Genomic DNA, 23,355 nt, shown 5'->3' with positions numbered 1-23,355 from the left:
TATATTGATGAGATGTTTGTATATATTTAAATTTATTAGATTAAGGAAAATAAAAGAAAGAAAATAAAAACCAAATTTTCCCAAAATTGTAAGGGCATAATTGGAACATTAAAGATAAAAAATAAGACGTGAGGTGGACTGAGCATTTAGTGAGGTAGAAATAGCCGCACCAAAAAAAAACATAACAACATAAAGCCCATAATCATAATCCATTTTATACAAAACCTTTTTGTATAAACCGCATTCTCTACAACCTCTTTTTGGATGACATTTCGTATGAAGAAGTCACCACATATAGGATGCTACTAACTTGTCGTGACATCAAAATATATTCAGAGAGGCCGTGAGTCCATTTCAGAACATATTATGGGGCACAACGTACTATTGGCGATCAACTTTTCTTTGGCACGGAGATAACACAGTAGCTCCATTCCCTGATCTCCACATAAATTGAGCACTCTACATTTCATTGTATACCTGCTCATTGGTTCATTTCCTTCAACATATCCTAGCTTACCATGGAGTCACCAACCTCAGAAAATGTCTATCTTTGCCTCTTTGGCCTTGATCCTGGTGATGTTTGGGGCCTCATCTTCTGAAGCCACTTCTCGTACTCTCCCAGATCCATCAATGTATGGGAGATAAGAGCAATGGATGGCTCATTACGGGCGTTTCTACAGTGACATCAACGAGAAGAACAAGCGCTTCCAGATTTTTAAGGGAAATGTACGTAGCAATCGTGGAATCATCCAACTAATATGCAAGCAAACCTTACAAATTAAGTTCCACAAAGACCATGAAACGTGCCAGTTACTGTGGACTGGAGACAGAAAGGAGCAGTAACCCCAGTCAACTGAGTCAAGGACTAATGTGGTAAGTAATTAAGCACCTAGCTTATAATTATTTTTGTATATAGACAAAAACCACAAAACTGTTTTTTTAGTACAGAAGATTACTAGTCTAAATTGTACTAATTTGCCATATCGATATATACAGAGGATGCTGTTGTAGCCATGGAAGGAATCATCAACTTACAACAGGTAAACCGATCTAGTTAATTGTGATGTCAATTATGGCTTTCTCAGTGAATATTGTGATACGTACATGAACTTCTTGCGCCAAAAATTCTTGAAATCGGTAAGAACAGTTTCCTAAATACAAAATGAACTCCTTTTATGCTTAGTTTATCCTATATATATATATACTAGAAAAATTGCCCGCGCTCTGCTGCGGGGGTTCTTTTGAAAAGGAAGAGCTACACTGTATTGCACTGTCACAAAACTGTTTTTGGCATATATATTACATTTGGTGATCTTAAGATATGTCATTTGTTGGTATGAGCCTATGAGGCATCTTCTGTGATAGTGAGTTCTTCATTTGCTCTTGGACATCACTGTAAAGAATTAAAATAAAGCTCAAGAGTTAAGCTTTCAGTCCCACACACGTAAGAAAAGTAGAGGAAAATGAGGCTGGACATTAAAATCTCTAAAGAACGTCACTGAAAGAATCACCACATTAACAAAATTGAAATATTGTTCAGGCGCATATTATCCAAGAGTAAAAATTCATCCAGACACCTATAAATTTTGAGTACATGCTCAGGTGCTATATGTTGTTTTTTTCTCCTTTCTGCTAAAAACTTAACTGACCTCTGATGAGATGATATTGAAATCTGCAAAGGCAAGATATAATCAGTTCAGACAAATACATAACATCAGTCACCGGCTATCATCTAGACAGTACAAAAGCACAACATTATGGGATTTAAAAACACATTGAAACAATTGTAATACAATGAACTTCATTGTTTAGTTGTTGGTTTGTTACATACATGGGTAACTTTTGCTATCCTAGGCCTAGTGCTCTTGCCTGCACCATGCACCTGTCAAGATACATTTACATGCTCCAAAGAAAACTATTATGGAAGTCCATATTGCTATGGAAACCTTAGTATGCAACCTTTATTTTCTTTGTATACGACATGCATGGTAGAGACCTAGGTAGCATGCATCTTACATGGTATCATGTAAATATGAATACGTAGATTGACATTAACTCTCATTATTCTTATTTCCAAAATGTCCTTGTCTATTTGACAGTATGCCACAATACTTTTTCATTCTCCTACACTAAAATTTTCTAAAGCAGACAGCTTTCGTATACAGGTTTAGTTCATATCAGAAAGTTGATGACTGTAGGTATGTAATCGAGATGTAAAGTGAAACACCTAACAACCATGAATAGATGGTATCTGTTTGAGATAGTTTAAAGTAAAAAGTTAAGCTAACAATTTAAATCCATGTATCCTAACTGGTTTTGAAAGCATACTAAAGAAAAATGAAAATGAAACAGATAATAAGATGACCAAAGTAAAGAAATCTCAGATTTATAAAGAAATTTTAAAGCCTCCCTAAATACCTCACTCAATCTAAAACAATTAATACTTAAGTTAGTTAAGTATCCATTTCTTTCTTTCTATATCTGCTATTGTACATAAATTTTTAAGCCTACGTAGTCCCTAAATACCTCATCCCCTAATATGAAGAAAGTGATGAGAGAAACTTTAACATGTGGTATTTATTGAAATACATCAATACAACATTTTGTTAAGTGAATTATGAAGCTAGAATCAGTATCTGAAGTCTTAGTTTGCAGTTAAGAAGTTAGACGTGAAGGATTCAATATATTAATTCAAATTTTTAAATATGATGTAGTTAATCAAGAAGATTAGATTTTTGCATGGACGTTCTGTGCATGAGTGACTTGGTGATACTGATACATGATAACTGAATGAATATGCATCTGTGTATTTCAACTGATAAGAAAACAATGAAAAAAAATATTCTAGGAAAGGCAATGAACACTGAAGATCGCATTATTTGAATATACAACATGAATGTTTACCAAAAGAATACAGACAGTGGAAGTATATTGAAAAAAGAAATAGAAGAACGAAAGAGAGGAATTTCGGTTTGGTAAGGATGCTAAATATGATCACCTAAAGAAACGATGATGAGTAGAGATGTAGACTGGTAATAAGGATGATCAAACAGTAGAGGATAGTTCGGATCGATAAAAAAAAAATATGATAGATAAGTCATAACTGTGGAAGAAGGTTGTCCAACCCCAGCTTGCCCCAATTAGGAGTTTCCTTCTTTGCTTCGGCCAAGACTTTCCTCTCGAAATCAAAGTCAAATTGGAAATTGCTTCGGGGAATGTCTCTGACTTGCGTCAACAATTGAGGCTAAAACAAACACCAACCAAATCATATCAGACATCTCAAGTAACTGCACCTCAAAATAACGAAATTTCTTCATTACTAATCTATTCAATCATGAACAGCAATTGAATTTAAGCACACAAATTTCCTAGAACAAAATGAAATCGAAACTTCAAAGCTTACCGGAGGAGTGATCCGATACGTTGGCTTAATCGCAACACGAATGCCCAATCCCGTTGCAATTCAATCAACACAATTGAGAGAGAATAGATCGGGTGAGAGAGGAAAAGTGAGGAGGATTTCGGAGATTCGAGAGAGCAAAAGATCAGCAGAAAGAGACAGAGAGAGATCTTGGGTGAGAGAAAGTGAGAAGAGCAACTCTTCCCAGATAAATCGAAAGAAAGCGAGAAACCGAGAAGAGTTTAGAGAGTTTCCGGGGATGGAGACAATTCAAGGGCAAAAACCGTCATTTTACTGTCATTAGTGAACAGTAATTACCCCTGACAACCGATAGATATATGTTAAATATATATATATATATATATATATATATATATATATATATATATATATATATATCTATTAGATGACTTATTTCTAAGCGGATTTGAGATTTTGAAATCTCACTCGTCCTTCCGGCATTTGTTTCCATCCAACTTCCTGTCAAATTGTGTCATTCCACCTTGTGTCCTGAGTCTAAATTGTACTCATTATTGGTTAATTTGTTGGATATTCATATAGTTTATACATGAAGCAGCTACCCTTTACCAAGTGCAGTGTTATGCAACAGCAGTTCACTTGCACAAATCAACCCACAAGAATTATCAAGATTGAAAAAGAGAATCGAAACAAGACTATGATAAACAAAATTGCCAATCACATCCAAAAGTTGCAACCGGCAACATCATGATCTTTTATGAATCAAAGGGGTACAAGTGAAGTGATGAAGGTGGTAAAGGGATCAAGTATAATGACATATCAGTGTTAACAATTTTGAAAGCTAAACACCATAAGATAAACCTGCATGTAATACATGTGAAAAGTAGATCATCCAAAGGAGTTGATTCATTTTTGGATACTAGCATGATAGATTGAGATAAATTCTGAAATTGTAAAGAAACTTGCTATTGAACAGGCTAGCAATGAAACTTGCTATAGCTTGCATGCAAAAATAGTGAACTTTTGTTTGAAGACTCTGTACTTTCAACCCGCAAAAAAAGAGAGAGGGTGCATTGCATTGCATTGCATGAACGGGGCATCAAAACTGGCAATAAGGAAAAATATGAAAACGACCCTAATTAAATAAGTTTAAGGATCCCAAGTTTAATTTATTTTTCATCTTTTTCTTCATACAGATGAGGTAGGAAGGAAGATACTGGATATCAGTAGACAACAGCATGGATATGATAAGTAACTATGGACCTCCAAAAAAAGCTAGGCTTCACAGCTCATATTGCCAGAGCTGGGATTCCAAGCTCACCACGGGACGTACCAATGGTTTTGTTTCAAGCACTCAGACTAAATGGTATAGGCGACATAGTTTTTACGATTGGACTTAATTTCCACACAAACACAAACATGAACCTTCACATTCACATTTGTAGGTTATATATAACTTATCATAATGGTATAGCTTCAAAATTTTAAATCTGGATCACTATTTTCCTCCCAAAGTGAAAAGGGTGTTGAACACCACCAGAATCATTTCGTTTTGTTCATACTTTAGAGCACTACTGTCCCATTGATGTTGAAAAGCAGCGGTCGTGCCCCATCCAAATGAGAAAAAGGGTGTTCTCGAATTGACCGACCATGATATTTTATGAAACAATGGGGGCACAAGTGAAGTTGGTGATGAAGGTAAAGGGGTTGGGTATCATGACAGATCAGTTTTAACAATTATGAAAGCCAAAAACCTTAAGGTAATCCTGCATGTAATACATGTGAAATGCGGATCATCCAAAGAAGTTACTTTTGTTTTGGATATATAAGTTTTCGTATATTGACTAATAAACCAAGAAGAGGCAAAATCAGATTGTTATAACAGAATTATACCTTTCTGTATACCTCTTAATCTCTTGTAGTGCAGAGCTTCCAATCAAACACGATCAAAGAAAGTTGTAAACTAGAGCATAACACGATCAACATGAGATTTTTAGGAGCTTGCAATCAAACAAAAGCAACATTTTCAAGACAGATTCTCACAGATCTGCAGAAGATTGCTTGGTAATAGGACCATCCCTATTGTCCGGCCTTCCAGAAGAATACTAGGGGACATATACCAGAATCGAATTGTATGCTGCCAATAATTACCAATGGACCAAGTATTAATTAAACATGAACCAATCCTAAGTTCCAGCCTCTAGCACTTGACTTCAGTTGCTTCACAGATGCAAGCATGTCAAATGAAAGTTTCTCTCTATGTTTTAAGTACTAATTCTCTACAATCTTTTCTGTACATAAATATCCCACTATGGGAACTAAGCTGTAGCACGCTACTGTAAATGTTGCACAAAGCCTGAACGTCTCCAGAAACCAGTACCCTAACATTCCATGTGCTGATATGATAACAGGATGACACATGGATCTAGACATCATCATCTTTGGGATATTTATATGATGCCACTGTTATGGCAGCAAGGATTTGGTAACAATGACAGTTACAGCTACCAAGACAGCAACTGTACAAACAAAAGCCTGCAACAACAATCACGAAGTTTGTGATTAGCGATAGGGTGATGTGGAGCATAATCTCATTGTTACACAGTATCTTAGTTACAAGTACATAGTTCAGTAAGTAATTAATATTTCACTAATACACCACGTGGTTATCAGCCAAAGAGGAAGGATAAGAATAAGGCCAGTCCCTAAGAAAGGGAGTAATGCTATATAGTGCTTTACTTAATTAAAGTATGCAACCTCACTACAAAGATGTAAATTACTTAAGGTCTGTCTCTCTACGACACTATGATCATGGATGCAAAACCTGAGAAAGGGAAGCCAATTTGAATCACACTCAAATGTAACACTAACCAGAATACTGTAGACAGAAGGAAGAAGTGAGAAGGGATCGGAGGTTACAACAGCTCAGTTATAACTGTTAAATCCAAAGCAGAATTCAACTTTTTAGGCGCCATTATTTCCAGAATCTTGTGTGCTCATCATACCCTCACACTCAAAGATTTAAAATGTTTATAATTTTAACCTCTCATATTCTTTCATTCCTGCTAAGTTTAAATATTGAAAATTGCTCGGTCCAGGCAATACCCAGTCCCATATAGCCATACCAAGGTGGTGCCAGGGCCTGCAAACATTAAAGGGAGAAAAAAGAGAACCAGGGTTCCAAGGGAGAAGGGAGCAGCAGAAAAGGGGAAGAGGCAAAAAAACCTATAAATCACAGCAACTTGAGTATAACCCTATCTCTCATGGGTGCAGAGAGAAGAAGGGTACAAATAGATTCAAGCTCAATCTTTTAGAATATAACTTACAGCTACTGCTGAAGCACCAAGCCCTGATCGTTCCCTTGGGTCTTTATCATAATATTTCCAAAAGTATAGAAATGCAGCATAGTACCACATCACTGGAAATACAAATCCAAGCAGAAGTCTGCACAAGAAGGTCCATCCATGATAGAAGGAGAAGGAGAGACAATAAATACAGAATACAAGAACAGTGAAAGCAGGAAGACTCACGAAAACCATCCAATTCCACAACCGCAAAAGGGAAGTGGTTTGTCAAACTTTTCCAACTCTGGGTCCTCCGGACCACCAATAGGAACATAGTGGCCATTTTTATGGTTCACTGCATTGGTTGAGTGCCCTGTGCTCACAAAATCACTGTGAGAAAGTAAACCAAGAACATCTTACCATAAATTATTATAAACTGATTAATTATTACTTTCGTTTTTGTACAAGCTTAAGCACCAATGATTATATTGGATAAAAAGAAAACATTATGCTTTCTAAAGTTGCAAGTTTAAAATCTCCAAGATGTTATGGACTTCTAGTCGTCTTCCAAAAACCATTTTTATTGAATGGTCTGACTGTGAAACCGCAATCAAGGACCCTTGCAGTATTAGAGAAATAAGCAACCTATATAAAGAACTCCCTATAGTTTTTACACCAATTGTGGTTGAATCTTAAAAACCAATATATAAGCCAACAACAGAATTCCAATTGGAAACGGTCCTAGGTATTTGAGTACTCAACCATATAAGGTGAGCGCTTGCATGTGTGTGCAGAAATCGGTATGATTGGAACTTTCAACATCTTCCTGCTACCAGTACTAGTGCATAGAATATTAAATAAAAATAGCATCAAGGAGGAGTTCGTACTCTGATCCATGTGTTCCAGAGACTATCCCTCACCTCTCCTCTCGGCCTCAGAGGTAACCGCTACATGAAGAATTAATTGTATCATAAAAGTGAAGATAAGCTGAAGTATGTGCTTAAGTTGTAAACAGCATCAATCATCCAAGAAAATATAAAAAAGAAAGTGGGAATACAACATATAGGTCCCTATAGTTGTGCAAATGAATATTCCCACAAAGAACAGGCATGTTATCTAATCCTGTAATAGGCAGAAATTCAAAATACTTATTAACTGAGTGACATATATTATCGCTTTGGTTTCCAAGCCTGGAGTCTTAAATACATATCAACCCATATATGGCTAAACTGAATATCTGAGATGGGATAATTATAACTCGAGCAGTATTTACTCTTAAGAGATCGTTACCCCTTCCAGTTCATACTAAAATGAGATACAATGCTCCTGAATTTGAAATGTGATCATCACATTTAAAGCCTACTAATATTCCACAAGTGCTACACAGCATTAACATCTTTGACTTAACAAAGAATTTGTAATTAATGTCATTTCCACTCTCAGACATGCGACTTCCAATGGAATTTTCGTGAGACTGAAACTTACATTATACTGATTATCGATTTCCAATAAGTAACAGAACTACCAAAACACAGAACATTAATATGGTTGATGGAAATAGACTTGTCCTTCAAATAACTACAAAAACATCTTTAGTTCTATAAGAACTGCCCTCATACTGTCATATGTAGCAAATACATGGATATAACAATTCTGATTTTTAGTCGCACCATGCCAAAACGAAAGAAAAATGAATCACCTCTATCCAATTGTTCTCCAAAACTACCAGACTAGTGGTGACTTAAGATGCCAACTACCACACATCCACACCTCCTGAAAGATCTTTACCTCTGTTCTTTAGCTACTCAAAGTAGAACATTACTAAAAGTCAAATTATTTGATTCTAGCGACACCCAGGAAAGACACTCATTGAGAAACAATCAAGTATATAGAAATCGATAAACACTCAGATTGAAACAAACATAAAAGGAACTCAAGTGTTCTGTAGGTCTAAACAGCATTGTGATTAATACCTAAAAACCCTCTAGTAGCAGACTTCGAACTGATTGATTATGCAAATCCCTAAACAGAAAAACAATGTAACAGTAAAAACTATTGAGAAGAGACCAAAAGCTGATCAACAACAAAAACGAAGAAAACCCAGATTTGGGCAAATAATTTCCCTTATCCAAACACCATAGATTACTATACACATCAAAAATTCACCAGTACAGCTAAAATTTCAACAGAATTGAAGTAACAGAGACGAACCCAACTCCAAATATCCAATCTTGAGCCAAAAAAGACTGAAAATTTTACCTGAGAAGCAACAGTAGCCGAGAGCTCAATCAGCAGATTAAGCTTTTGGCTGATAGAAAAAGCAAAAGCAGATGCCAAGCAAGGAATGGAGAAATTGGGTTTTTGGTAAGAAGTGATTTTCTGCCTTATTCAAAGCTCCACACTTTCTCTTTCTCTCTCCCCATTAAAGAGCCACTGCTTCTATTTCTTTAAGTTTTAACTTTTAACAGTTTTAGAAGAAAAAGAAAACAACAACCGGTAAGGGGGTACTAAACGGCATGTCGTCTTAGCCCAAAACCCTACTAAAAGCTCCTAAAACCCCAAAGCTTCAATCTTTAGTGAAGCAATGGATTCAGACACAGAAAAAACCAGGTCCCAAATGACGGCAACCAAATCAGAGCCATCAACACCATCGAAAAAGCACAAGAAGAGGAAGAGGGTCGCAGCAGAAGCCGACCCGGAGAAGCCCCAACAAGTCCAAGCCACCATCAGAGTCATCCCGGGAAACCCAGAGAGGATCCCACCTCTGGTGGGCTATTTCCCATCTGGGTTTGACCCGACCCAGAACCCAGACCCGGATTCAACCAAAGTTGGAGTCTTTAGGCACAAGGAGAGAGGTGGGACTAGGCTTCAGGTTGTGGTGACCCCAAACAAGGAGCCTAAGGTTGATTTTGTTGGGACTAGCTATGCTGGTGAGGCTCAGGCTGGGGAGCTCTGCAGTTATGGACTTGGGATTCTTGATAAGGCCACACAGACATTGAAGATTGTGCCTATTGCTAGCAACAAGGTGATTTAGGATCATTTGGTTATTGAGTTATTTGAAGCTTTTGCTATGTTTAATGTGGGGTTTAGGGTCTAATCATTTGTTATGTTTATGTTTGGTTTAGTTTGTAGCTGAGTTTAGTTGTATAATGTGTGAAGTGAATTGAGAATCTTGCATAAAATTCAAGGATAGAAGAACATGTGTTGTATTGTGTACTGAGTAATTTCGTTTGAATTGGCGTTGTGAGGATAGAACTTGTTGTCTTACATGGCATACACATTTTCAGATATTTAGATTGGAGGCAAAGATTCAAGGCCTTGACTCTGCTGGTAAGGAGCCTGCAGGTTCAGGTATTGGAGAACTTTCTACACTGGAGAAGGCAAAAAGACGTAATGAACTTCATAATCTTTACGGAACAAAGAAGTCTATAAGACAGGTAAGATCCCGTTGTTCTTTTTCAGTTTTCAAGGGATACTCGCCAGCATTTGTACAATGACAGTTGTCTTGTCTGATTGTGTCTGTTCGTAATAGAAATGTAGATGTAAAAAGTAATTAAAGAAAGAGAAAGATATCTAAAAGTTTGTAAACATTATAGTAGGATTCTAAATGTGCTTGAAACAATGCTTGTGGAAAAAAAAAAAATTGTATTGAAACAGTGACTAGAGACATATAATTGATATAAGTAACATAGAATTCAACTTATTGGTTCTAGTGATTGTCAAAACTATATTGGAAATATCTTTGAACTTTTGTTTGCAAAATTTTGTGCATAATTGATCCCACTGTGCTGATTTAGTGAAAAGAAATGAAAAATTAGGGGAAATGATGGTGAAAATTCTGCTCCATGTACGAGCATGTCTCTGTTGTACTAAATTCATTTATTAATGTTTGTTTCTCAATATCTGCTTTGTGTTGTTCGGTGGTCAATCATTGCATACTTTTCCAGTATTGAAAAATATATGAACAAAAGACCAAGGGTTGAAGAAAAAATTGAAAGAGAAATAACCAATGTTGATTAGAAATCAATGATGTAGGCATGTAGCTATGGATGTCGTGGATGGTACCTTTCTTCTTGAGTTCATTCTCTCTCTCTGTTTTTTTTTCTTCCTTCCTTTCAATGATTTAAAATTTTAAGAAATTTGTGAAAGGAATTGATATCAACTACATCTATGTCACTATGTGAGGTTCATGATATTGCAACTGAGACTGTTTCAGAATATCTGTCCAATTATATCTTAAGCTGAATAGAAGCATTATGTTAACTTTATTCTTCTGTGACCTTGCAGAATAAAAAAATGCAAACCTTGAAGCAAGAAGATGATCCTGATTCTCAAAATGATCTGGATGCAATCAAACAAGGTATGATAGACAGGGAGGATACTGAAGCTTCTGAAGGCCATAAAGATCGCAATACCCCACCATTTAATGCTTCTGCCACCACTCCCCATGAGGCTTATCCACTGGATAAGATCATCACCACAGAAGAGTGGAAATTCCTCCAAGATATTTATAAGCTTTCGGAAGGTGGAGCAGAAATTTCACAGGTTTCTTTTCCAGCATTTGTATGCAACCGGGTCCATAAACTGCAGCTGATTGAGGTAAAGGGTGCAAAAGTTACTTGTAGTGTTTTAATATACTTCATTGTGTTCTGGTGTGTGTTGTTCAGTGGTCAATCATTTCCTACTTTTCCAGTATTGAGAATATAAGAACAAAAGACCAAGGGTTGAAGAAAAAGTTAAAAGGGACAAAACCAATATTGATTAAGAATCAATGATGTAGATGTCGCGGTTACTTGTAATGTTTTAACACATTTGTGTCCTGGTGAATTTTGAAGTTCCACTTCTCATGATCTCTTAACTAGTGTAGCACGATGTTAAATACTTTGATTAATATTTTGCATTATTATATAATTATCCATTCTGTTTCAATGAGAGCATATTGAACTGAATAGCCAATCATTTTCAGTTGATTCCCCGTTTACAGGTTTGAATACTTGAGTTAAAAGAAAATATTAGCTCTTCTATTATTTAGGAGAACACTTCTTGCCATTAGATTAGCGAAGCTTGATAAAGTAATTAAAACTTATGTTACTGCAGTATTGTACCAATTTTGTACACTCACCCACTTTCTCTCAAACCTATATTTTCCTGCAATACCTTCCATTATCACATGAAGATATCTATTATCATATAACCCAAAAACGGTTGGTACCTCTTTTCCCGTAATCTGCTGCATACAAACACTAATAAAGTAGGCCTCTTTGGAGTAAGTGTTAGTGACTAAAGGTTAATATCTTGTGAACTTCAGTTTTTGATGTTGCCCCTTGATTGCTTGACATTCATGTCAATATAGTTGTGTAATCTACTAGCATAAGAAAACATTAGAGATATGGAGCCATGATATACTTTGATCGAGTGAGTTAAGACATTTCATGATAAATGAATTGAACACTGTTTTTATTTTATTTTTGTAGGATGAAGACAAGAGGAATAAGCTGTCTTGTATTTTCTCATATATTACGCATCTTGTAAAGTTCAAAGATCTGCATTCCATGGATGGGTTTTCCTCGGCAAAGGGACACAGATTCCCAAGCATGATAAAGGATAAATTTTCGACCATGTTTGATGCAGTGTCAAAGAGGCTATCAACTGAGAAAAATAATCTTCTCATTAGTTATGTCTTGGTGCTCACACTTTTTGCGGATGAATTCCAAACAAGTATGACAGACATAGCAAAGGATCTGAGAATGAGTAATGCAACTTTAAGGACGCATTATGAGACCTTGGGTTGCAAGGTGTCTAAGAAGAACGATGTATCAACAGTCACCCTTCCTGTGCCCCTCCAGTTTCCAACAGTGAGGCGCAAGCGACGCAATAGATGATCTGTTGGATTTTGTTATTGTGATCATTTGACAGCACATGGAAGAATACAGGTATTTGGCCAGAAAGTGTCTTTGAACTTTATATATTGTTTGAACGTTTTATGTTACTGTGCTTTTGTAGCAGTAATTGAGTGGAAGTTTTATCTTGCCTCTTGTTGTTTTTGTCAATACATTTCTATTGTAGGCTTATTAACCATTGAATCATATTGCACTATGCTCTTTTGTGTACAAACAAGCAAAAGAAAGTCTCTGGTTATGTGAAGAACTTGGAAGTTAAGGGGTGCAAATTTAAATTTGTTAAAATGGCCAATTCTTAACGCACTCTAGCTATATTCCTTGCATCCAGAGCATCAAAATCTAATTGCAGAGGCGCTCAGTGTCCGTAAATCTAATTGCAGAGGAGCCCAGTCTCCTGTCTCCGTATTCGCTTGCTACTTTTACGTCCCCAAACTGCAAGTACTATATCTTCCTCGAACCAAATCCTACCAAGGCTAGAAGATGCAACTTCTTTGTTGAAGTTTTGCATCATAAATCTCCTAAGACGACCATGCTAAATCTCATTCAATTTAGAAGACGTTGTGGGACTTGCCGTTATTCAAAACTTGCACTACCTTTGCAGATCATACTGGGTTTTCTTTATCTTTGGTCAAATCTACAAATTTTCAGTTTGGCACTGATCATTTCCACTTCCACACACGATAGTCTGTTAGATGTCAACTGAAGTAGGCTCATAAGAAAACAAAGATGCAAAATGCATAGAATGTACATTACTGACCGAAGATGCACATTACTGTATATCTAGAATGTTGCAAAGTACACAGAAAGCATATATGCCATCGCATAACAGTTGCTACAGTATTACATGGTACATACAGATTTCTATAATTGTACACACACGCAGCCCATGGGGAAAACGAGACTACCATTGATCTATATAATTATATATCTTAAGATATAAGAAAATAGCTGAGGCCATTAGCTGTAGCTAAACCTTTCCTCATTCAAGATTTGCTCTTGAACTTTCTTTGAGCTTTCAAGTCGACCAGAACCACAGAGATATTGTCTCTGCTTCCTTTTTGGAGGGCAAGAGTTGAAAGATAAGAAGCTGCTTCCTGAGCTGCTGGATCAACTCCTGTGCCTCTTTCTGCCAGAGGAGTAACCCCGTTCTTTTTGTGCCACAGCAATATGCGCCTTCGAGCTACTTCACAAGCTTCCTCGTTCGTCATGACATCCCATAATCCATCACTAGCCAAAATGAGGAACTCATCGTCTCTGGCTCTAGGGACAATCATGACTTCTGGATCTGGAATAATCCAGGGTTTCAAATATCTATCCCCTGTGGTATGATGAAAAAGGAAAGGAAGTCAATCTAAATCTGAGATGCTGCTCACAGTAAATGCATGCATTTGTTCACACAGCAACATATGAGAACAGTTTCTTTTCTTTTTATTTGCACAACAGGGTAGAGCCGTAGAGTATAGACATACCAATGGACCTTGACATTGCAAGAACTCCAAATACACGATGTCCATTCCACTGTATGACCTTCCCTCCAGATGCCTCAATTCTTGCATATTCATCTTCTCTGTTTGGCTGATAGTAAGTCACAAAGTAACAAGATAAAAATGTCAGTTTTGCAAAGAGATAAAGCTTAGGTTATTAACAAGTAAATAGCCTACCACAAACATGCACTTACTTTATGATCTACTGATAATGGTACCGGTTGTTTGCCACGACAAAGAATGGCTCTTGAATCACCGCAGTTCGCAACTATAATATGGGAAGAGCAGACTAATGCAACCACAGCTGTAGACCCCACAGTTTCTGGGGCAATAGGCTCAAAGCTGGGCACGGAAGCATCCTCGTTACTTCCGCTGATGCCTCTGCTGACTTTTCCTCCTATCTCATCATCTACAGTCTGGAAGCAACTAGTGAATGCTTTCTCCCACTTTACCTGCTGAGTCTCTCCCATTATTCCATCAGTCAAGTCATCCTCAATTGTTTGAAGCTCTTCAGCCAAAGCTGAATGAAGGCGCTCACAACAATAGTTAGCAACCTGCAAGAGTGTCCTTTAAAATCAGGTTAACAGATTCAGAAATCTGTTTAGTGGGCCATTAACTATTAAGGGACATTTGAATCCAATGTTTGTACTCTACTATGAATATGAAAGAAAATAAACATTTCCTAATCTAAATAATGCTTTTTGAACAAAATGAATATATATAGAAAGCAAAATTTGTTTGGTAGAGCTTATGCTTCAATTAGTTACCGGTACGCCTTTCCACCACCCTGGTATTCATTTTGAAATTACTGAACCAAACAAATGCACAAAACATAATAAGCCTCAAGATTTACTAAAATACATCCAGTTGCAGTACAGTATAGGGATATACTTTAAACTTCAATGAACAAAACATATTTTTGGAAGAAGGTATATACCTGATGTCCTCCATGCCCATCATAAATACCAAAAAAATGACTAGTTAGGTGGGTCAAACTCTGGCTCATTCCATTGTACACATGATTGCCAATAAGCATTTTAATTGGAATATTAATGAACCTAGGTACAGCAGCACTTGCATCTTCCATTTCTGGTCTTCTTCCACAGATTGAAATGGAACCCCAAAGAGGAATACAGTCCAGCTCAAAAACACTTCGGATGGCTGCTTTACTAACATTCTTCTCCCCTTTCGGCTGCAAAACCACTGCTGTAGATTCTGCTAAGTCAGTATCACCAGGCAACTCAGAAACTGGAGTTACTGCTGCCACAATAACTTCACCAGAAGGCACTTGCCCTATAGTAGATTCTACCAAGACAATAGCTTTTGCAACAATCTGACCCTCGCCAGAATTTCCTATCTCCACAACATCTGTCAAGCTTATCCCAGACCCCACCTCTAACGTTAGCAACTGCTCACTAATGATTCCATTAGTATCATATTGAAAGGATAAGATTTCTTCCTCACTTTCTTTAACCACGGAATCCTTAATAACCAAACTGTTTCCGTTCTTTGGCAGCAACTTCAACAAATCAGCTCCTCCAGTGTTATCTTCTTGTGATGGGATGGTTACCACACTAATTTCATTCCTAGTATCATTGCCACGTCCATTTGAAATCAATTCTAAAGGCACCACCTTAGTGGTATCTGATGAAAGATTTCCCGGGTCTGTTACTAGCTTTAGCCATGCAAACTCCACATTGGTTGCAATTGCAGAATTGTCACACACAGTATTACCTAAACTAACTGTCACCGCAACTGCTGGAGACATGTCCTCCATTAATTTCCTAGTCTTCATACAATTTCTGACGGTCACTCTGAACCCCCCTCGGTGAATTAACAATTCTTATTAAGTTTAGAAAACAAACCCTCTCTTTGCAGGATTCCCTGATTCTCTCACAATTATAGTGATATAAATACAGTTCTACACCACTTTGACCAAACAAATGATGGACTTTTCGCTTATCACGAGTAGAACGAAAAGGGTTATCAGATCTGACAAACAACAACGATTCTAACCTCCGAATGACCCGAATTTGAAGACTTCACAGGTGAATCAAGTTCCTTATAAAGCTTAGCAAACACTTTTCCCTCTGGCAAAGACTCAGCCACATGGATTAAAATCCTATCCTCACCACCAACCCTCAAATATACACATAAGCTTCTGAAAATGACTCCAATCCAAACCCTATCTATACATCCAAGATGAGAAAGCAAAGGGTTCATGAGAAAGAACCTAGGAAAGCAACACTAATCAAATCACAAGAAAACCCCAGAAAAGGTGGAAGCTTTCTCTCACACAAAACTTGGGTTTTCCTGGATCTAAAGGCAATCCATCTCAATCTAATCTTAAAAGGATCACTCTTTTACATTTCTTCTTCTTCTCCTTCTCCTCCTCCTCCCAAGAAACACAGTTGTCAACCCCAAATCACCAACAATCATCACAAAGTTGACTAAATCAAAACACAGATCACCATCTGGGCATGCTATAAAAACATAATCTTGATCAAAATCAGACAAGAACCTTAAAATGGGGTTAATCTTACCAGATGAAACAGAACATGACTAACCTCAGTTAGTGGTCAGTGAAGAGAGTCTTCTCCTCTTCCCCTAAAGCTGTTGTGTTTCTTTTGGGTTATTTGGGAGCAACAGAGAGAGATTCTTTGGTGTGGAAACCTCAAAGGTCTTTTACCTGGCTGGGGGACACGTATAGAGGGTTACACAGTAGGGTGACGTCATGGGGTGTGTGGCGACAGAAGATGGTGAGCTGAGACAGTGCTGACACGAAGACAACTACCCCGCCATGGACTTTTTGTGAGACAAACTATAAGGAGGACACGTGTCCTTTGGGTCTGACAAAGGTGACAAGGACACTTGGGAAGTGACCAATCATGCCTGGAGACACCTACACTCCAATCCACTCCTCTGCCTCCTCGTTGCTTTGTCGGTTCTAATTACTTGTTTGTTTACGATGATTGGTTCTAATTACTTTTTCCTAGTTACAGATTTCGCGTTCACCCCGGTAATTAATAAAATTACCACGCTGTATGATCATTTACATTCTTGGAGTGTCTGTGTGGGCTTATCTGTGAAAATACGTGGGCTTCAGTTGGGTCCAGTGAACTAATCCAGCAAAAGAAAAAGAAGGCAACAAACAGAGGTTATTAGGTTTTGCGTTCAGCAAAGTAGGAAACCAGAAGAGAACGAGAAAATGGGCAGAACAAAATCAGGAAGAATTTGTTTGCTGGGTGAGGATGAACAAATATTGTGTTGCCCTTACGTGAAGTTGGCCCTTCTGATTTGGAACACTCGGTGCGTACGTGCCCGTCATTGAAGTGTATAAAGCCTCGGATTCTATAGTGCTGGACCATACACTGCCAAAGCAGATATTTGTGGAGGGTTGGTGAAGTGGTGGTTTCAAATTGAAATTGAGCTTGATGAGAGTTTAGCTTGATCTCGGCAGCTTGTTTTTTCCACTATCTAGTAATTTCAGCTTTTGGAATCTCTGCTGGAGAAGTTTCTCCATGTTAAATCTTTCAAATACATTACCCTTTAGCTGCATTCCTGCTGTTCAGTATTTAGTCTTATCTGCAATTTCAATTTATGTATTTTCAGGTTTCCCATGTAGAGTTGGAATGTATCTTCTGTATTTAATCTTATTTGTTCAGTATTTAGTGGAACTGACACGCTTCTAGCAAATGTCCATACATGCCCGGACCTAAGATTTTGAGGCCCGAGTCGAAATTTTAAAACTGGACCTTAAATTATAGTTTAATTCTAAATTTGTTAATTATATATATAAAGATATTTCAAAAACTGAAACTATGAACTCAAAATCTAATTATAGAACATCATATCCAAAATGTTCTGATGATTATATTTTAGGAATTCTATTTATATTATGAAACCTATTTTAAGCTCTCACCTTTTTTTTTTCCTTTTTTACAAAAAAAAAAACTTACCTTATTTTGTTTTGGGTACAATTTTGAGTAGAAATTAAATTAAATGTTAACACTAATTACCACAAGAACATGTTTGATCCCCTTGTTTTGGCCCCTTAATTACAGTCAGTACTATTATATTTCTTTAATTGTGTTTAGAAGTGGAGCTGTGATATTAATTGTCACTTTTATTAATTATTTAACTATATTTGATCATAAAATGAGTTTTATTTATTTTTTTTCTTATGGGCCCTTAAAATCTTTGGGCCCTGAATCGATGGGCTCCTATGACTCCTATCAAGTCCGGGCCTGTGTCCATATTATTCAGTTTTTGAACCCCAAACAGTAAAACTAAGTTTTCAGTTGGCACCAGTTACCAAATTCAATAACAAGCAAAGGGGGAAAGCCAGGAAGACAGGATGAGATTGTTCGAGTTGGTTGAGTTTGTTTTTTTCCTCGTCTCAATAGTCCTATAACATAGCTTTGCCTTTCATTTCCTTTTTTCTTTGTTTTCCTATCCTCCCTCCTTCTCATTCTGCAGCCACCGTCTTGGTGGTGGTAGTGGTGCTTCTGAGTGGCGTTGATTAATAGAATGGCGGCGTTTTTCCGATCAACTTCAGTGACTCAGGACACCGGTCTGACCTTGGTGGCCATCGACAAAGATAAACACAGCCAATGTGCAGTCAAATGGGCGGTTGATAATCTTATCACGACCTCCAACTGCATCCTCATTCATGTTAGAAACAAAAGCTTATATCCTCGTAGGTATCCGTCTCTTCGGTATCACCACCACCACCATTGTCACAGTTTCACTAGAGATAGGGACACATTACATATACTGATAACATTGCCCTCTATATAATTTAGGTGTATTGTGTCACGATTAAGCAACTTTACTTCACGACGCATCTTGAAACTTTTAAGGTTTCCATGCAGACTATAAAAATATGGCCGTGGATCTTTCATTTATATATGTGGAATAATATGTAAAAGAATTAGGGAAGATCAAGATAGTCGCCTCATTTGGCTAGATATACACCCTTATGATTGGGACAAGCTTTTGTGATGCGAATCATTTAGTTTTACATCTTTATCTCATTGTTAGCTTGATATATATTGTTGACTCATTTTGTAATAGCTTAAATTTTTTAGTCTAATCAGAGTCTTGTTAGGATGTCTTGGGTCAAGACTTAAGAACCTCTCCTATTCTCCCAAAATTTCAATTTGTTCCTTACAAGACTTGGTGCCATAGAAGTGATAGCATTCATTACCATGTTAATTGCCCTGCAAATTATCATGGTTAACATGTACTACATCAATATTGATTGCTCCTTTTACTGTCATTTCTGTATATGAGCATTAACCATGGCATGTCTTTTGATATGTTTTTCCATTTGGTTTTGCAGAGGATACTGGTGGAATCCCCAAAGAAGGTCGCCCTCCAACTGAAGCCGAGTTACAACAGTTCTTTCTTCCCTACCGAGGATTCTGTGCACGAAAAGGGGTTAGTAACTCTGTATTATACAAAGCCATTTGATATTTAAATTCAATTGACGCCTGATTAGTTCTTTGTAGTTCATAAATGGCCTAAACTTCGATTTTTCCTTGTTGATAATATGCATTCTTTGCTTGAGATAAAGAAGTGAATATATAGATTGTGAATGGCTTAAAACCTTTTCACATGGATATTGCCTGGTACATCAAGATCAAAGTGACCTTATTTTTCAATCTTTAACTTCTGAGCATTTCAGATTACAGCCAAGGAAGTGGTCCTCCATGACATTGATGTTCCAAGTGCGCTTGTTCATTATATTGTTCACAACTCCATCTCCAATATTGTGGTTGCAACTTCTAAACGCAATGCTCTAACAAGGTCTTTCTCAATACTTTATGCGTTGATTTCTCTGTGATAAAATTATATAAATAGACAGTTCTTGTGATTAACAATCATGGTTTTATGCAGAAAATTTAAAGACCTTGATGTCCCATGTAGCCTACTCAAATATGTACCAGATACCTGTGCAGTATATGTTGTATCATCCAAAGGAAGACTTCAGGCTAAACGGGCAGCAACTAATAAACCGAAATGTGATACTTCTCAAGAAAACCATCTTCCTCCACATCCTCATGATGGATCAGACTCTGAAGACAGGTATAATATTCTCAACTTCATTACCATTGATGAGTCAAGTTTATGTAACTTGGTTTTGGTTTTGAATTTTTTCTGCATTGCAGATCACAAATTAGTCATGGAAGCTCAAGTTCAAAAAGTACTTCCTCGGACAGAATATCTTTTGATAGACTTTCTGACTATAAACCGATAAGTCCCCCCAAAGCGCGAAGGTCATCAAATTCACCAAGATTGTCAGTTGACAGTCTCACATCAGAAACTTCCTCCCATCGACACTCACACTCGAGCAGTGATTTCTCAGGGCCACTTAGCTTCCAATCAAATGGCTCAGATAATAATGAGGGTAACAGGAATTCTGTATCCTCACAAACTCATGTAAGTACAACATCCCTGATTTCTAGGGCCTCTCTTTTATCATCTACAACATCTGGACTAGTAAGTGCTATACTGATGTGTACATCAAATTGGCATGTCACAAGTTACACAAAATAAGCCCTTAAACTCTTTAAGGTTGTAGGAAAAAAGAAAGATTACAGAAATCTGCTAGTTAATACGAGTGATGATGACAATTAATTGTATCACACCAATCGGTGTGTGTTTTCATCGTTCAGCCTTCTTCTTTTGTTACCAAGAAGATAAATGATGATTCTAAATTTCTAATGCATGTTACATATGTTATAGTCTGGCTTGGATGTTGAGATGATGAGATTAAAGCAGGAATTGAAGCAAATAATGACCATGTACGCTTCAGCTTGCAAAGAAGCAATAGCATCTAAGCAGAAGGTAAGAACATGTTGAGAGATTGTTATTAATATCTTATATTCTATAAGATGCAAACACTTAGACAAGAACTGGTATATAGGCATGCGATCTCCAAAAATGGAAATCAGCGGAAGAGCGCAAATTAGAGGAAGCCAAGCTTGCTGAAGCGGCTGCTGTGGCCTTAGCAGAGATGGAGAAGCAGAAAAGCAAGGCTGCAATGGATGCAGCGCGGATGGCACAAAGGCTAGCAGAGATGGAGATCCAGAAGAGGAAAATGGCAGAAATGAGAGCCAAGGAGGAGTCTAAACAGAGAAGGAAAGCAATGGATGCTCTGGCACATAACAAAGCTATGTATAGGAGATACTCCATTGAAGAGGTTGAAGTTGCAACAGATTACTTTAATATGTCAAACAAAGTTGGGGAAGGTGGATATGGACCTGTTTATAAAGGTGTGCTTGACCACACCCCGGTTGCCATCAAGGTCTTGAGGCCCGACATGTCACAGGGGAAGAAGCAATTCCAACAAGAGGTAAAGCATGTTTCGAGTTCATTAATTTTTACAGAAAGCAGATGATGTACCATTTGTCCGAAACAAATGTATAAGCATTGCTTTTTGGTTATGACAATGCAGGTTGATGTTCTAAGCTGCATTAGACATCCACACATGGTTCTCTTAGTAGGTGCCTGCCCCGAGTATGGATGCCTTATATATGAGTACATGGACAATGGAAGCTTAGAAGACCGGCTCTTACAGAAGGGCATCACGCCTCCAATCCCATGGACTGTCCGATTCAAAATAGCTGCAGAAATTGCCACTGGCCTTCTTTTTCTTCACCAGACAAAACCAGAACCCCTTGTGCACCGTGATCTCAAGCCGGCAAACATTCTGCTAGACCGGAACTATGTGAGCAAGATTGCTGATGTAGGCTTAGCCAGGCTAGTTCCAGCATCTGTAGTGGATAGTGTCACTCAATACCGCCTGACAGCAGCAGCCGGTACATTTTGTTACATTGACCCGGAGTATCAGCAAACAGGAATGTTGTGTGTGAAATCAGACATATATTCCCTGGGAATCATGCTGTTACAGATCATTACATCAAGGCCTGCAATGGGATTGTCCCACAAGGTTGAGGAGTCCATTGAGAAAGGTACATTTGCGGACATCCTTGATCCTACAGTGCCAGACTGGCCTGTTGAATTGGCTTTGTCATTTGCAAAACTGGCTTTGAAGTGCTGTGAGCTAAGGAGAAAAGATAGGCCAGATCTCGGTTCAGTCATCTTGCCTGAGCTGGAACGGCTAAGAGAGCTTGGGAATAGGGAGGAAGCCAATAACTATGCCATGGTTCCCTATCGAGGAGGGCATTCGCTTCCACCACCAGTAGTGAGATCAACCACAACTGCCAGTCAGGTTAGTTTCTTTGTAGAATATCAAGACTGATTTGCCTTCAGTAAAGTCACTGGATTGATTTCTTTTTAAGCACATTCATGAAAATTTGGTTGGTCATGTCTAGCTAGTTGTAGTTATTAAGCTTCTGTTGCGCCAACCCTAGTGTTCCAACTTAACCACAGTCTTATCGCAAATTTAAAAGACCTCAGTGCAACATAGGAAGCACTCCAGGCCACTTAGTAAACGCGACGATAGATTATCAGTTATCTAGCTATTCTGATGTGTGAAAAAATGAAAACCATATTTGATCCACACAGATCTTAGGATTCCTAGCAAGCTTTTGAGGGGAGCCACACACATACACAAAGAGCTAGCTAGGGTTGATTTATTAATTGGACATTTCTTTAGACTGACATTATGGATGAGATAACCTAGTAGTAGATTTTCAATTAAATTTGATTATTATGTATAATCAGGAGGGATGAGAGAAAACCCTAACGTGGAAATGGGATTTCAACGTAGATCAATGTGAGAAAAAGGTGGATGCGGCTCCAGTACTCGATGACGAAACTGATGAGCTTCAGGAACAATAGTAAGAGAGCCATTTCATCATCAGCATCACACAGCAGATTTGGAAAATCAAGCCTGAAGCACGAAGCGGGTTGCTGGTCTTTTGTAAGCCAGTGCTCTACTTCCGTCGTAGCTGATACTCCTTTGAGGAGGTTCAAGTCGTTTTCCTAACACGAATGGGAAGGCAATTTGTACATATATGCATTTTTTTTGAATTGGCTACACTAAGCAGAAGACACCTTGTTAGAGGTTCATGTACCTTTCGTTATTCACTGATACATTCATCATTCATCATCCTTTTGTTTCTGCAGTCTGCACTAAGATGGATGAACTTTACTGCTTATATGTGCTCTATTTTGGAGTGATTAACTAGGATCATACTACTATGCCTCACAAAAAGACAATAACCAATCATGTAGCCTGTAGGAGTAAAAGAAGAAACAAAAACAAAAGAAGAACACATCTTAGAGATTGAATCCAATTGGAATCTTAGCTTTGAACATCATATTTTTTTCGGTTC

General features: G+C 37.7%; 4 protein-coding genes across 4 annotated transcripts; 2 read left to right on the top strand and 2 right to left on the bottom strand.

Annotated features, from left to right (window-relative positions):
• Positions 1 to 5,349: 5,349 nt before the first annotated feature.
• LOC101315452 lies at positions 5,350 to 9,112 on the bottom strand. The gene is made up of 5 exons (XM_004303620.1): positions 8,923 to 9,112; positions 7,551 to 7,610; positions 6,910 to 7,036; positions 6,706 to 6,823; positions 5,350 to 5,914 (listed from the first exon to the last, which is right to left on the bottom strand). Exons 2-5 carry the CDS (start codon positions 7,558 to 7,560, stop codon positions 5,846 to 5,848), a joined length of 324 nt encoding a protein of 107 aa, XP_004303668.1. The 5' UTR covers positions 7,561 to 7,610; positions 8,923 to 9,112; the 3' UTR covers positions 5,350 to 5,845.
• A 168-nt stretch (positions 9,113 to 9,280) lies between these two features.
• LOC101303149 lies at positions 9,281 to 12,747 on the top strand. The gene is made up of 4 exons (XM_004305684.1): positions 9,281 to 9,688; positions 9,951 to 10,100; positions 10,951 to 11,262; positions 12,138 to 12,747. The coding sequence occupies exons 1-4, from the start codon at positions 9,281 to 9,283 to the stop codon at positions 12,543 to 12,545; spliced, it is 1,278 nt and encodes a 425-aa protein (XP_004305732.1). The 3' UTR covers positions 12,546 to 12,747.
• A 533-nt stretch (positions 12,748 to 13,280) lies between these two features.
• Positions 13,281 to 16,690, bottom strand: LOC101315166 (protein phosphatase 2C 16-like). Its single transcript, XM_004303619.1, has 4 exons — positions 14,985 to 16,690; positions 14,242 to 14,601; positions 14,033 to 14,138; positions 13,281 to 13,881 (listed from the first exon to the last, which is right to left on the bottom strand). Exons 1-4 carry the CDS (start codon positions 15,840 to 15,842, stop codon positions 13,547 to 13,549), a joined length of 1,659 nt encoding a protein of 552 aa, XP_004303667.1. The 5' UTR covers positions 15,843 to 16,690; the 3' UTR covers positions 13,281 to 13,546.
• A 1,887-nt stretch (positions 16,691 to 18,577) lies between these two features.
• LOC101302859 (U-box domain-containing protein 51-like) lies at positions 18,578 to 23,200 on the top strand. Its single transcript, XM_004305683.1, has 9 exons — positions 18,578 to 18,746; positions 19,392 to 19,489; positions 19,737 to 19,858; positions 19,949 to 20,137; positions 20,221 to 20,491; positions 20,798 to 20,899; positions 20,979 to 21,407; positions 21,510 to 22,286; positions 23,147 to 23,200. Exons 1-9 carry the CDS (start codon positions 18,578 to 18,580, stop codon positions 23,198 to 23,200), a joined length of 2,211 nt encoding a protein of 736 aa, XP_004305731.1.
• The last annotated feature ends 155 nt before the right edge of the window (positions 23,201 to 23,355 follow it).

This window comes from Fragaria vesca, linkage group LG6 (genome assembly GCF_000184155.1).
Source record: "Fragaria vesca subsp. vesca linkage group LG6, FraVesHawaii_1.0, whole genome shotgun sequence".
Lineage (NCBI taxonomy): Eukaryota > Viridiplantae > Streptophyta > Magnoliopsida > Rosales > Rosaceae > Fragaria > Fragaria vesca.
Note: the sequence above shows the minus strand (reverse complement) of the source record. Positions and strands in the feature narration are given on the sequence as shown.

Bases quoted from the DNA above. Each gene is read 5' to 3' on its own strand.
- LOC101315452 (XM_004303620.1), bottom strand. The intron at 6,824-6,909 runs GTGAGTCTTCCT...CTTCTTGTGCAG, and splicing joins TGTGGAATTGGATGGTTTTC to ACTTCTGCTTGGATTTGTAT. The intron at 5,915-6,705 runs GTAAGTTATATT...TTGTTGTTGCAG, and splicing joins TTGGTGCTTCAGCAGTAGCT to GCTTTTGTTTGTACAGTTGC.
- LOC101303149 (XM_004305684.1), top strand. From the start codon at position 9,281: ATGACGGCAACCAAATCAGAGCCATCAACACCATCGAAAAAGCACAAG. The intron at 9,689-9,950 runs GTGATTTAGGAT...ACACATTTTCAG, and splicing joins TGCCTATTGCTAGCAACAAG to ATATTTAGATTGGAGGCAAA. The intron at 11,263-12,137 runs GTAAAGGGTGCA...TTATTTTTGTAG, and splicing joins ATAAACTGCAGCTGATTGAG to GATGAAGACAAGAGGAATAA.
- LOC101315166 (XM_004303619.1), bottom strand. From the start codon at position 15,842: ATGAAGACTAGGAAATTAATGGAGGACATGTCTCCAGCAGTTGCGGTG. The intron at 14,602-14,984 runs GTATATACCTTC...ACACTCTTGCAG, and splicing joins ATGGGCATGGAGGACATCAG to GTTGCTAACTATTGTTGTGA. The intron at 13,882-14,032 runs GTATGTCTATAC...ATCATACCACAG, and splicing joins TGCAATGTCAAGGTCCATTG to GGGATAGATATTTGAAACCC.
- LOC101302859 (XM_004305683.1), top strand. From the start codon at position 18,578: ATGGCGGCGTTTTTCCGATCAACTTCAGTGACTCAGGACACCGGTCTG. The intron at 20,138-20,220 runs GTATAATATTCT...TCTGCATTGCAG, and splicing joins GGATCAGACTCTGAAGACAG to ATCACAAATTAGTCATGGAA. The intron at 20,900-20,978 runs GTAAGAACATGT...ACTGGTATATAG, and splicing joins CAATAGCATCTAAGCAGAAG to GCATGCGATCTCCAAAAATG.